The following is a 13,936-nucleotide window of genomic DNA, read 5'->3' on the forward strand; positions in this document are numbered from 1 at the left end:
AAGAACCGTTAAGTACGCGGTATTTAACAATAGGGGTACAAAAAAAGTACACAAAATGAATGTAAATTATATTATATAAAAAAAAATATAAATTATAAGATATTAAATAAAAGGTCTCAATATGAAGATTCCAAAATATATCATTTTTCTTATAAAGTTTATACACGCTGGCTTATAGGTCGAGACTAAGCTGGCTCGTACCTAGAGAATTACTCTGGTTATTTCTTTTTCAAACTGTTATTCTTTTACTGTACGTTTAATTAATACAAAGCCAACTCTTCTAAAGGTCGTGAACGCATGTAGAGTTTTACTGCTTCAAAGAGTAGGCTGGTGATTTTTCCTTGAAAAGATTTGCCAAAGTTAGCTGACATCACTCTCCAACTTTCATTTGCTATTTTATGAAAGACTTCACCTGAAATAAATTGAATATTTACAAATACACAACCAAGTAGATCGAGAAGAGTTATCCATGCTGTCGGGTTCGCTGTTACAGCACCTACCCCTAGAATAAGACTTGTACGCTACCAATCGAAGGACGTTTTCGACTACCGGTACTCCAAACCATTGTAAATTAAAATAAAGACGCCTTAATTTATAATCGGTGATAGCCTAGTGGTTAGAGCCAGATCATTTCCCAGATTACGGCGTTATGTGTCTTTTTAATTTTAGGAATAGGAAAAGGATATTTTAAATATCAATTACTTTAAAGGTACCGGAAACCGCAGTGAGAAAACCTGCATGCCAGAAAGTACTCCACAACGTTCTCAAAGGCGTGTGACGTCTATCAATCTGAATTTGACCAGTGTGGCCTTAAGCATTCTCATTCTAAAAGGAGACCTGTGCCCTGTAGTATGCTGGTTATGGGTATATTATGATGATGATGATGATGATGATGATGATGATGATATACCATGTTTTTTTTACTTTGCACTATCTTAAAAAATGCTGTAGCTAATATTCATTTTTTCTTTAATATTAACTAGTGGACCCGCGCTATGGTAAAAAAATATTCGTATGTTGTCTCGGACTGTTTTATAGAACTTTAAAGAAACAACAATTCCGACGATTCCGATATACTTACACTTTGGCGTAACGTTCACCGTTCACGCATCGCATGCATCAGAATATCTCAAAATAGATATTTTTGGCAGTTTTTGCCAGAGATTCCAATATAAATGAATCCTAGCTAGATCTATTTATCGCCCCCGAAACTAAATTTCATGAAAATCGTTGGAGCCGGTTCCGAGATTCCAAGTATATATATATATACATATATATATATATATATATATATATATAAGAATTGCTCGTTTAAAGATATGAGATAACGGAATCATTCTAAATAACTTTCTATAAGGTACGCGAAAGCATAACCCAAGTATAAGTGATAACTGATTACCCTTTGGGCCTGTTACACCACCTTCTGATAAGTGTCGGATAGCTTATTAACACATTTTGTCTTTTGTCGCTTGGTATTTAATAAGAAAGTGACCAAACGTACGTTTAGGCTATTCGACACTTACCAGAAGGTGGGCAAACAGTAACGATATTACGTTATTACTTACTCTTTTTCTTATCTCCGTTGTATAAATTGTCTAAGCGACCTTGAATACCGTTGAGTGTATCATATCCGTAATAATATTTCTTCAAATCCATTATGTCCTTACCATTATTATCTTTTACAATGTCAAACACAAATAATAATTCCATTTGCATTTTATCTGAAACATGTGTATTTTAGCGTCATCAAATTCGATTACGGTGGTGGTGGCGTGGTCTATCGTTACGAAAATGGCACCATCCAGCCCCATAAAAAGTTAGTCCCGGCTTTTGTTGTATGATAATAATTAATTACCGTTATAATGCGCTGTAGAAGGTCTATGCTTTTCCCTTTCTAGTAACAGGTGACCTGTTTCCATAATATGGGGTACCTACATCCCAACCCGAGCCCAAATGGCTAAAGATGATATGGAATATCCAGGTAGGTATATTATGCCACTTAAATGGCATAACGGAGCAGATTCTTACGATGTTTAGTATTTGGGTGGTAAAAAGGTGAGGGAGAATTCAGTCGAATAGTTCTACAAACCCTCTTGTAGAATACCAATAGCTTTAGCTAGTCAACCTTGCAATGATTCTTAAAACATTAAAGCTTGTTTGCAACGACAAATAATTTACAGATAGCCAAACATAGCTGCGGCTAAATCAGGCCCTGGGAAAAAACCACGAACCCTTCGACATTCAACCATTTATGCATTACCTTTGAGTTTTAAGTTCTAGCACCAAAATATAAAAAAGTAACAATATCTTACTTAGTATTAATTCTCCCTTTCCATTGCCAAAAACAGGAAATATAGATAGTAGCAAACCATCCATAACATAATTAAATCGCATATTCAAAGTTGAATGAAACAATACTCGTATAGTTTTTAATTCCATACTTATCCTGTAAAATAAAAGTTTATTAGAAATGTATTATTGATACCGTGCCGAGCTTAGAATTTTTGTAGATACGAGTATATTATAAAACCATATTAATCATATTCTAAAATTTTTAATTTTGATATATTTGGTAATCAATTTTCATTTTTACTTACTACAAGAAAAAAACAATGTACAAAAACTTTATGCTAAGCATTCCACCTCTACCAGCCAACCTTGGTTCGAGCAAAACGAGCATTAATAAGTGGGCGCAAAAAATAAATTTATATGATAAACAATAAAAAAAATATATATATATAATTATTTAAATGATATTAGGTATATAATATAATGAAGATTAGAATATTTTTTTATGAGGATATGTTTATTTTTAATATATAAATATAAAAATCTTCAGAGTTCAGTAAAATTAAAATGGGAATTAAAGTGGGTAAGGAAATAAAGAAATCCTAGTAATAACATTCCAAACCCCTTAAGCCCGATAGACCCGAATATAACGAAAAACGGGCAGTAGCGTTCTATGTGTTACTACTATTTACTGCAATTTCTACCCAGCCTGGTGAATATGGACTCACCCTCCCACTGGAAAGGCCTTTATTCCAGCATTACACTGGTGTATTGATGATTATGAAGCAATACGGAATCGTAAGAAGAGCCACCGATGACTTAGAGAAGAAAGGTAATGAAAGTGAATTTAAGTTAGTAGGAAATATATTCAGAATTGTAAAAAGAATCAGAATTGTACCTAACATGTAACCGAAGTTCGGTTACATGTTAGGTACATCTAATCTATTAAAAATTTAGGTTAATTTTTTAAATTAATAGATAATGACAATTTAAAGTAGTAATAGAGGCAATGATGAGATTATTAAAAAAAAAAAAAAAAACTGAGTAAAAACATTTCGCAATGTATAATTTTGAAAATTTCACTTAATATGATATATTATTATGGATTCGACAAAGATGAACAATCAGTAAACTTACTTGACATTATCAATAACTGCATTTCTCAATCCACCAACTCTCACATCGGTCCAATTAAAAAGAAAATTATCAGCAACATTTTGTACGTCGCCCACAGGTAATTCATCTAGTTTTTGAATGCCAATTTCGGGAATGCCATCAACGAATATTTCTAAAATTTTTTGTGCTTGCGCTGTCAAACAGTCAGAATCGCTGAGCGAGCATTTCGTAGCTGGTAGATATTCTGCAAAAGAATAGAAACCCGTTAATAAAATAATAAAAACGAGCCATTTAGTGCGATAAAAATAAATATTATACGTTTCTTTTGCTTTAATATTTTTACAGGATGATTCCTTATGAAATATACTACTACATCCTTCAATAATATTTCGTAATTCTATTATACAATGTATAGACACTAAGCCGGTTTTTATTTGTTTTTATTTTTGTATTATTTGTTTGAATAGTATTTGTGCAACGGTTAATTAGAACTTTAAAATTGTGAATTAATACGATAACCCACTTAATCGAGCTATTATGAGTTAACTAGATTAAAAGGGTTTCATTCGAAAGGACTAATTTTTGTTTTAATTTCTGTTTTAATTTTTGTTGAATTATAAATAGTTAAACCTTCAAGAATTGAAAAACACTTACGCGTTCCTCTGGCGTATGGCAATTGTATTAATGCTAGTAACTGTAATATACCAATGTTTTTCATTGTTAAACTACCGTTGATATAGATGTAGTGAATTAAATTACAAGACAAGACTGGATGCTACGAAAATTTGTGTTGTTTTATGTACCTGTATTTTATACCACTAGCTGACAGCGCCAACTATGTCCGTGGGGGATTACCAATGTAAGTAAGATATTTTCTTTGACTACCGCTGACCATCTCGATTGAGGGTCTTAAATCCCGAGTTAGACCATTAGACTACACTTATCAATAAAATACAACTAGTATTTTATTTTATTAATAAGTGTAGTCTAATGTAATAAATAACCGTATTTGTAAACTTAAACTAAAAACTGGATCCCCATAACCTAATTGTTTCCCGTTTAAGGCCCGGAGTACTCACAATTAGGAGGATGAATTCTCGAAAAAACTGTCCTATTGTACACCCTTTCACCGAAATACCTACGTCAGTTCTAACATATTGAATTAATGACCTACGTGTTAAAATATTATTTCGATCTATCTTTAGCGATTTAAGCTTTATTATCTAAGTATTAGTGTATTATCCTATTATAGTGGCTTTACCAACATTGTCTGTCAGTCAGTGAGCTAGTCAGTCATGGTACTGTTTTATATGTATGTTGTACTAAATATAACAATTAAAGAGTCTTATCTAATTAAAATACGGAGGATAAAAAAATTTACAACTTGATAAATTAAGCACGTTAACTCGTAAACCTTATCTCGGCAGACACCCATACAAAGAGTCAAGTCGAAAAGTACGAAATTTAAAGAATTACATATAAAAATGCATCACATACAATTATACCAGATAATTTATGGAAAAGATATATTAATCAAAGGTTATTTGTCCTCTGATCAGATCAGTCAGTCAGATCAAGTTTGCCTGCCAGCCACTAAACTACTACATATATTATTAGGTCCAATTCGGACTACGTTTATGAAAACCCAGCAACCGGCCATAAAATCAGTACGAACGCTTAATATTATTGGGGTAATCACAAGCCAGTCAGGCAATTGCAATACCAAATGTGCACCACCGTTTATAATTTATAGGGGAAAGTATGGTATATTGGACCACTCGTTAAACCGGAAAACCCTAAGAACTTAAAAAGTACTATTTTTTTTTTTTATATCGGCCACATTGTATTGTGTGTTTTCTTAATTGACAATTTAGCTAAACATAGCGTTTTAAATTAATAATTAATAATTAGCAGCTTAACTTATCAACAAATAACTTAAATTACTTGATTAGATGAACTGTTAGGTTATTTTTAAGGATATTAAAATTTTAATTTTACTAGCAAAACTAACATAGATACGTTAGAAAAAATGGTTACTAACACTTTTTTTATATGTTATCTACCATTATTAAAACAAACGATTATTTGTTTAAGTAGAAGCTATTTAAGATTTTAAACTAAGATTATCGTGGTTAATCAACATTTCTTAAATATAGTTCAACGGGTACATACCACGATAATATTTTTGGAATTGTCGATATTTCGACCCAGTTGCACGGATCGTGGTCATGTACCACGTATATTTAAGGAAGCTATTTTAGGTTGATGCTGTAATAGCCCCGTGGGTAAGACTTCGGTCTTCCTTTCGAGGGAACCGAGTTTGGTCTATGGAACGCAACTCTGACTTTTCGGACTTATCTGACAAATCTCCACAATTTTTTGTCTGTCTACCAAACCGCACTTGGCCCTTCTCGTCGACTATAGCTTTTCTAAGCCCTTCGTATTCTGAGAGGAGACCCGACCCTGCAGGTAAAGGGTTGATAATGACGAGCTGATATCTAAGTGTCAAAGTCCAGTTACAGTCCTCAATTCATATTGACACACATTCTTATGGGCCTCTATTATGAGTTATTAATAGGTTTTATGATAGAGTATATTTACTAAAAAATCATGAAACCAACCCATGACAAAATCCACTTTGTCATGGGTCAACACCACAGCAACAAAGACACATAGGAGGACCCAGAAAAAGTTGAATGGATTGTGTAGTAGATAGAGGTTTTACAGAAAATTGGAAAATGAAATTGTGGAAGAAGGAAATGAAAGGTAGAATCCAATTAGGAAAAGTAGTCGATAAAGCCAAGATCTACACATGGTTGTAGCGCCGGAGGCAGTAAAGTAGGTATAACTTCATGATTATTTTCATTTTTCGTTCCAAAATTTTTGTACGTAGACGAAAATCGAAACACAAAATTTTTCCTCCTCTTCTAGGTTCAGAAAACTCAAGATGAACAAAGCGAATTCTTTTTATATACTTATCTCGGTTCGAGTACCTATAAAACGCCCGTCTCAAAACCTCACCCTGTATAATTATGTTAATTTTGGACCTTCCCTAAGTGGACCGAGTCATAATTGAGTTTTCACCAATCTCCTTTTGTAAACTGTGCTCAATTTTAAATCTTCTTGAAATACATTAACCGGCAGCCAACGTATTATACGTTGAATCCAATTACCTACTTGCTTGTATTGATAGTTATCCAGCTTCATGGCATAAATGGGATTAACTAAATCCAATTGTGATACAAGCATCGCATTCAAAGCTGAGTAAATATATGAAGCTAATAATAAACTGAGTTCAAAATATTCAAGAACAAAGGAAATATGTTAATGCATTCGCCAACCAAATATAATAATTATCATAATCAAGCCATCAATAAACTTCTTAAGCAAAAACTACATGTTTTATGGAAAACAGTGTACGGTGTAATAAAGACGTAATTAAAGGAGAAATATGAAAATGGAAACGAAAGAACGAAACGTTCATAAAGCAACCTTATAATAATTAATAAATAAATATACACTACGTATAAATATATTGAAGCTCTATAAGAGCTATATGGGAGACAAAAGAAAGAAAATAATGTATCTAAATTATCACTTTTCTCAATAAATGGACTAATTAGCGGAATGATTTTACAATCGTAGTGGTAGTTCCAGATATATCTGGATCCTTTCCGTATTCCCTTTCGTTTCGTAACTATATACCCTTTCGTTTCGTAACTATATACCCTTTCGTTTCGTAACTACATACCCTTTCGGTTCGTAACTACATACTCTTTCGTTTCGTAACTACATACGATTAATAATTTTCTGTTGTGTAACATGTCTATTATTTCTAATATCAACACAAATATTTTTGTTTGTATACCTACCCTCGTTTTTATGTTTATTTCTTGTTATGGAAGAGCGGTGTCTTCTGACACAGGGGTAGTAATACTACCCTTAGAAGGCTCCAGCCTTTAGTGTTTACAGTAATTTTATTTACCCATATAAACTATTTTTATTTATTGTTTATTATAATTTATTCTTTACATGTAGGTATATCTTTTTCTTCCACTTTTTTAGGCTTACTTAACTACATACCATTTCTGATTTTGTCACGTTCTACAAGAAATAAATACAAATGTAATATAATGTAATTTTTTTTTAACACCACAAATTAGCCCTTCACTGCATATCTACCTGGAGGTAAGTGATGTTGCCGTCTATAGTAGCAGGCTAGCTAGCCTGATTAGGTATATTAGACCCAAACCCTTAAACTGTTTCTAACCGGCATTGTACCGGAACGCTTCACTTAACGGCAAGTCTTTGTTTGTAACGCGGTAACTAACCATGACCTTCGACCGGACTGAACCAGAAGGTTCAGTAAATATACATTCGCAAATAGCCCCTGCCTGGGATCTGCACGGGTACCCCCATTCATATGACCATAGCGCCCACCCATGTGAACCTTCGGAACGGATTGCAAGTGTATGTAACATGTGTAAATAAGTACCTACAGGCTACATCGCAGGCGATCTCTTAAATCTTTTTAAATTACCTTGTATGATATAAATACTTACTTTTTCAAACAAGATACTATGCTACTATAGGTAGGAATATAAAATTAAAGAATAATTATTAATGCTGAAATATTTTATGTAATGACAATAGATAAGTACATTCTTATTTATAATTCACTAAGTGCACTTTTTATAAAATTAGTATAGGGTAACAGTATCCAAAGGTCGAGAGTGCATATAATTTCGGATAGCGTTGAAAATTTTGTCATTACTCTTGTCGAACAAGTAACGGCCATATTTTACTGTTAGGAGCTTCCAGTTTTGTTGTATCAATGTGTGCATTTTCCGGCCTGGAACAATATAAAAATATTAATAAATTTCATTGTAGATAATATGCCGTTAGTACTGTATTACAGTGTACATTGTGCCGTGTGGTGGTGGCATATAAGAAACTAGTTGTGGCAAGCCTTCGTCTTCCCGCGGATATCGTACGAGGCGACTAAGGGAATACAAGAGAGAACGGGCAGCGGCGTTCTCTGTGCTACTACTATTAGATTATGGCTATACTAGGTGACAGCAAAACCTTCACTTTGGGAGAGGTTCAGTTCAGCAGAGGCTACTGCAGGACTAGCACGGGCAGGAGATAAAAAATATATCCCCCATCATAATGATGGGAGATATATTTTTTATCTCCTCCTATCTCCAAGGGATATAACGTGCCCACTTGCTAAAGGACGGGATCATAGAATAGGAGAAGTTTTCCCCCGTTTATTATTACACATATATTACTTGGATATAACTTTCACTTGTGCGGCAGTGCTCTGAGAGTTGATAACGCTGTGGGAGAAGATACATTTTTGTCTGACTCACTTAATTCATTATTTCCATAATAAAGATTCCCGAAATGCACATCAACACCATCCTTTATATCATACCAATATTGATAACCTTTTAGATCCATAATATCTCTGCCTTTAACATTTTTTATGATTTCGAAGGGAATTACAAATTCCATGTGGACATTCTCTGAAATAAACGAAGTTATTGTTAATAGTGCATACGCAGTTAGCTAAGCCAAATAACAAGAAAAAAAATCAAAACCCTCGCCAGAAGAAATATCTTAATCAAATTAGACGGTGATAACTTAACACCCGGCTAAGTTTGTTGTTGGTTTCTTCTTACACTGGGCGCTTTTGGAACCCGCGTAGCTTTAGTTTCGTTGTCGCCTTCATCTCAATACCATGTAATGTACGCATCAATAGTGCCATCTACGGGTCTAATTTAATAAAGAAAAATTTGACGTTTGACAACTTACGCATCTGCATAGCCACTTCTCCGTCACCTGACACTGGTAAGGAAAGCAAATACCCCTGTTTTACATAATGGGCTTTCAACGACAAGTTTGTATGGAACAACAGGCGTAGCACTTTGGAGTTCATGTCAATGCTGAGAAAAGAAAAGTTAAAAAGTCAACTCACGTGAAAATCTATGATATTATCTATATACTAGCCGTTGCCTGCGCGCTTCGTCCGTGTTTATTACTGTTTTTTAAACCCATCGGAACCGTGTAGTAGCCAATGTTACTTTGTCTGTTAACTAACTCAGCCAAAATTCAAATTGACTGGTTGCTTAATTAGGGCGTGAAGGAAGGATAGACAAACAAACACACTATCGCATTTATTAAATTAGTAAGTATATAACGAAATTGATGTCTGTGAATAGAAAATAGGCAGGGAAATTTCGTTGATTTGATTTAGGTCTGTTTTAACATATCATAATAAGTATAATTAACTAAGTAGGTTTTCAGTGCCAACTCATAATAATTATAAGAATTTTATTATATTAAAACTAAAAGTAACTTAACACAACAGATTTGGATGAAATTTGACTACCTTATAGGATTCCTGAAGTAGTTCCCGAGGGAACACTTACAACAGGAGTATTTGGCGTTACGCAGTTTCTTTGCCATAGGGTGCGATATTTTACCGCAAAACCAACCACTAAAAGGTATACATGGTGGTTTCTGATCAGGGCAGGCAAACAACAGGAAGATGGCGTTAAGTGAAAAATCATCCTCTAAAAAATCATCCCACTAAAGCTCTTATACGGGGATTTATAAAATTTAGGGTAGCCAGTGCCTTTATGCATGTATGAAATGAATGCCACCGGACATAAAGAGTAAAACGGATAAAACTTGCAAATATAGAATCAACAAAAACAAATATAAAAAAATATTATGTACAATTGAAGCAAACCTGAGTTTATCAACAATTGTGTTCCTCATGCCCTGTAAATAAATATTGTTCCAGTCAGCTTTATATCCATCCTGATCTATGTGCAGGCCGTCGATAAACATAGTGTCAAGACGTTCGATACCCAGTTCAGGTATTCCAGAGGTGAAAGATCGCACGGCCGCTTGCGCACTCGCAGTTAGGCATGAAGAATCCCATAATAAACACTTATATGGTATTATCACCGCTAAAAATAATAAAAAACATGATACTTCAGTTGGATTTAAATAACGAAACTTATTTCTTGCTAATTGATATCAAGTGCGGAGGCAGCCCAAAACCGGTATTTGGAACTACCTTCAAATGACCTGTCCAGCAGTGGACGCTCATTGGTTGACATAATGATGACAATGATATCAATTTTATGCATCTTATTTCAACACGTATTAAGGTTGTTTCTGTTATTGGTGCAATTAAGTCGTTATTTTTAAAAGTGCTCTGAAAAATCTTCCAATTTGTTCAAAATGTATAAAAAAACCTAAGTAAACCTTTTTATTAAAATATAATTTTGAACTGACAGCTTATTGTAAGCCTTTTACCTAATCCAAAAGCGAAATAACGCAAACGTCTTGTGCATCTTACCAAGGAATTATTTGTCCGAAATTTTAATTTCTAAATGCTCTTGCAGTAGGGTTTCCTTCTTTGAATAAACCTAACTTTATTACGTGCTTAATATTTTTCATAAATATTATACCTTCTATGGATACGTCGGTACTACAATATACTTAAGTACCTACGCATGAATTCTGTGGCTATAGAAAATAGTTTCTTTTGATTTAATAATTTTATTTTCAATCTTTTTCGCATTAAACTTGTCAGTTTCATGCGAAAAAGAACTTCTCCAAAGTGTCAGGAATGATGTTATTATGCGAAACTTCTCAGGGAGTCACTTTGCGATTTCAAAGGAATTACAACCATACTCAACAAAATAATTTCCAAGAAGGCCGAAGCCGGGGAAGTCAGATTTGAAAACGATTCTAAACAGCCAGCTAAGTCAAAAAAAAAAAATCTGTTTCCATTTTTTATAGTAATAATTGACGGACAAGGCAGACAGCAACCTAATGTGAAAAAGCATCGCATATAAACAGAGTAATACAAAATTTTTAGGGTATGCAGTGCTTCTGCATACCCTAAAAATGCATGTGCATGTATGAAGTGCACGCCACTGGTGTTTAGCCTCATGTACCTGTTATTAAAGTAGTAATGCTGCTTTGCGGCAGAAGCGTGGTGGTAGTAAATGCAAACTACCACGATCGAGCACCGTCACGGAGAGCTCTACTTTCTACGTTTGAGAAAGATAATGGCAAGAAGAAGATTAACTTAAATTCCCATTGATTCGATAAGAGAGTTTAGAACTATATTGAAGTTAGTTTATCTAGAGCAATTGTTTCAATAGTTTTGCAATAGTTTTGGTAAACTGCGTCAAGTCTTCGATTCGCCGATACCTCAAGACGAAACTCTTTAACGAGTGTGTCCGGCCGTAATGACATATGGAGCCGAAACGTGGACACCGACAGTCGACCTGATCCACAAATTTAAAGTCGCACAACGCGCTATGGAGCGAGCTATGTTGGGGGTCTCTCTTCGGGACAGAATTCGCAACGACGAAATCCGTAGAAGAACCAAGGTCACCGACATAAATCAAAGGATAAGCAAGTTGAAGTCGCAGTGGGCGGGTCATGTCTGTCGTGGGACCGATGTCGTGGGAAGGTGGCTGGAAGCGGCTGGTTGAGAAAGGCGGAGGACCGTGTGTGGTGGCGCGCTCTTGGAAAGGCCTATGTTCAGCAGTGGAGGCTTGTAGGCTGTTGATGATGATAGGAGTAACATTTTCATTTAAATACAGAGTTGGAATTACTTACGTGATCCATAAATTAATGATAACTGCATTAAAACAAACAGTGAATATGTTACGGCCGTCATAACTATTTTTTACCACCAAGTCTATCTGTAAGCTATTTGTTACTAAGTATTAAATAGAAGTTCTCCGTGCTTTATTTAAGCACTTTGAAACCTGTCCTAAGAGGGAACTTCCTATTCCTGTCAACAGGTACAAATAACAACAAAACAATTAATCATTCAGTACTACTAATAATATTCTAGCAATTGCTTAGGGTTCGGTGTTTAATTTATGTGGCAGATTTTTACACATAAAAATCTGCTACATAAATAGTTACAAATCCATTGAAGAGTAACTATCATTATCATCATAAAGAGTGCAGAAACCTCCTTTCTCCCTTTTGAGGACAGCTCCAAGTTACAACCAATGCGTAGGTAGGTAAATAATGACTCTAAAAACATTTACTGTGAGAGCCTCCCAATAATATAGTTACCAAAATAGCTGTATGAAAATATTGAAAGACTCCACCAGCGAAACTCAACACTAAAAGACAAGAAAATAAATTGTTTACATTATACATATAAGTACGTGTAGGAAGTCACGTATAGGTATGTAAACAATTAATTTTACTGGTGGAGTATTTCAATTCTACCCTAGAAAATTGTGTTTATTCTACCTTTCCTTTGTCAGCGTGATTCATCTTCTTCTTCTAATTCTAGTTCTAAGAGTCTCTGAGCTAAGACGCAGACGGGCATGGCGAAACTATAAGGGTTCCTTGTTGTCTAATGAAACCTAAGACCGAGTTCGAACCTCAGCCCGCACCTTACTATAAAGTATGAGCGTTTCCAGTAATTTAATATACCTTGCTTTATCGGTAAACGACAATATATGTTCTCAAAAGACATCTGAAGTCCACCAATCCGCACTTGGCCGTAGACTACGGCCTAAGCCCTTCTTATTCGGGGAGAAGACCCGTGTCGTGTAGTTGACCGCTAATGTGTTGTTAACATCCGACTTAGGCAGACGAAGTCGCGGGTAACTTTAAGTTTTCTATATTTATTTTTGATATGTATCTATAATATAGGTAGCAAGAGTAATCAAATTAACTCAATTAAATAACCATCATTATTATTGTTGCGTGGGGTCAAAGTCGTGACAGGTTTTGAGTAATACATCATTTCATTTCATACATTATCACCATGACTTCATTTAACATTTGTCATGGGTATAGCTATGTGACATTGAAGAAAAAAATATCATTATTGGGTTGCTATATTTACAAAATTCACCACAAGTTTAATAAAATTACTTGTAATTTTTCGCTTTTCGTTTTTTTTATAGGTACATAGACCTTACGTATCACATTAGACAGGTTCTTGGACATTTTTTACGTGTGCGTGCGTCGTGTTTCTGGAAGTTATGCGCATGTTGTAACTGCGTTTTATTTTTTTCATCACACTTGCTTGTAACGTGGACGTTATTACATCCACATAAAGCTCATAATCCAAAATACTCGACACGCGTGTTTTATCTCAAATTACCGTAGGTATTTGTGATAATTTTATAATGATCCAATTAAGTTTAGTTTGTACCTCACTACAAGTTCTATGTACGAAGATGGAACATGTTAAATTTAGTCCGGTAATACAGATTAATTGTTATAACCAATAGAGGTCTTACGCGGCTAAAAATAGTAGGCATTTCCTTAAAAAAAATAAAATTTTACTTTCTAAATTATAATAAAAGAAAGTTTAATTTTATCTAAATATGTATTCACAATTTCATAACTTGTTATGTTTTAAACATGTTTTAAGTATTCCTTTTATTATATTTTTAATAAAGGCTGTAAGCAGCGAACGATGGCTATTATTAATATTTTAAAATATTCTGTTTAAATTGCA

At 34.3% G+C, this 13,936-nt stretch overlaps 2 protein-coding genes across 2 annotated transcripts; both read right to left on the bottom strand.

Annotated features, from left to right (window-relative positions):
- Positions 1 to 129: 129 nt before the first annotated feature.
- Positions 130 to 4,161, bottom strand: LOC120629967 (circadian clock-controlled protein daywake-like). The gene is made up of 5 exons (XM_039899064.1): positions 4,060 to 4,161; positions 3,427 to 3,649; positions 2,313 to 2,446; positions 1,566 to 1,721; positions 130 to 412 (listed from the first exon to the last, which is right to left on the bottom strand). The coding sequence occupies exons 1-5, from the start codon at positions 4,121 to 4,123 to the stop codon at positions 261 to 263; spliced, it is 729 nt and encodes a 242-aa protein (XP_039754998.1). The 5' UTR covers positions 4,124 to 4,161; the 3' UTR covers positions 130 to 260.
- A 3,933-nt stretch (positions 4,162 to 8,094) lies between these two features.
- Positions 8,095 to 12,157, bottom strand: LOC120629897 (circadian clock-controlled protein daywake-like). The gene is made up of 5 exons (XM_039898974.1): positions 12,058 to 12,157; positions 10,163 to 10,385; positions 9,223 to 9,353; positions 8,778 to 8,933; positions 8,095 to 8,257 (listed from the first exon to the last, which is right to left on the bottom strand). Exons 1-5 carry the CDS (start codon positions 12,116 to 12,118, stop codon positions 8,106 to 8,108), a joined length of 723 nt encoding a protein of 240 aa, XP_039754908.1. The 5' UTR covers positions 12,119 to 12,157; the 3' UTR covers positions 8,095 to 8,105.
- Between the last annotated feature and the right edge of the window lie 1,779 nt (positions 12,158 to 13,936).

Source organism: Pararge aegeria, chromosome 15 (assembly GCF_905163445.1).
Source record: "Pararge aegeria chromosome 15, ilParAegt1.1, whole genome shotgun sequence".
Classification (NCBI taxonomy): Eukaryota; Metazoa; Arthropoda; class Insecta; order Lepidoptera; family Nymphalidae; genus Pararge; species Pararge aegeria.

Coding starts and splice junctions, on each gene's coding strand:
- LOC120629967 (XM_039899064.1), bottom strand. CDS start 4,123: ATGAAAAACATTGGTATATTACAGTTACTAGCATTAATACAATTGCCA. Junction 1,722..2,312: donor AAAGGGAGAATTAATACTAA/GTAAGATATTGT, acceptor CACATGTTTCAG/ATAAAATGCAAATGGAATTA. Junction 413..1,565: donor CAACGGAGATAAGAAAAAGA/GTAAGTAATAAC, acceptor AATTTATTTCAG/GTGAAGTCTTTCATAAAATA.
- LOC120629897 (XM_039898974.1), bottom strand. CDS start 12,118: ATGACGGCCGTAACATATTCACTGTTTGTTTTAATGCAGTTATCATTA. Junction 9,354..10,162: donor ACAATTGTTGATAAACTCAG/GTTTGCTTCAAT, acceptor TTCTTTTCTCAG/CATTGACATGAACTCCAAAG. Junction 8,258..8,777: donor TTATGGAAATAATGAATTAA/GTGAGTCAGACA, acceptor ATATTGTTCCAG/GCCGGAAAATGCACACATTG.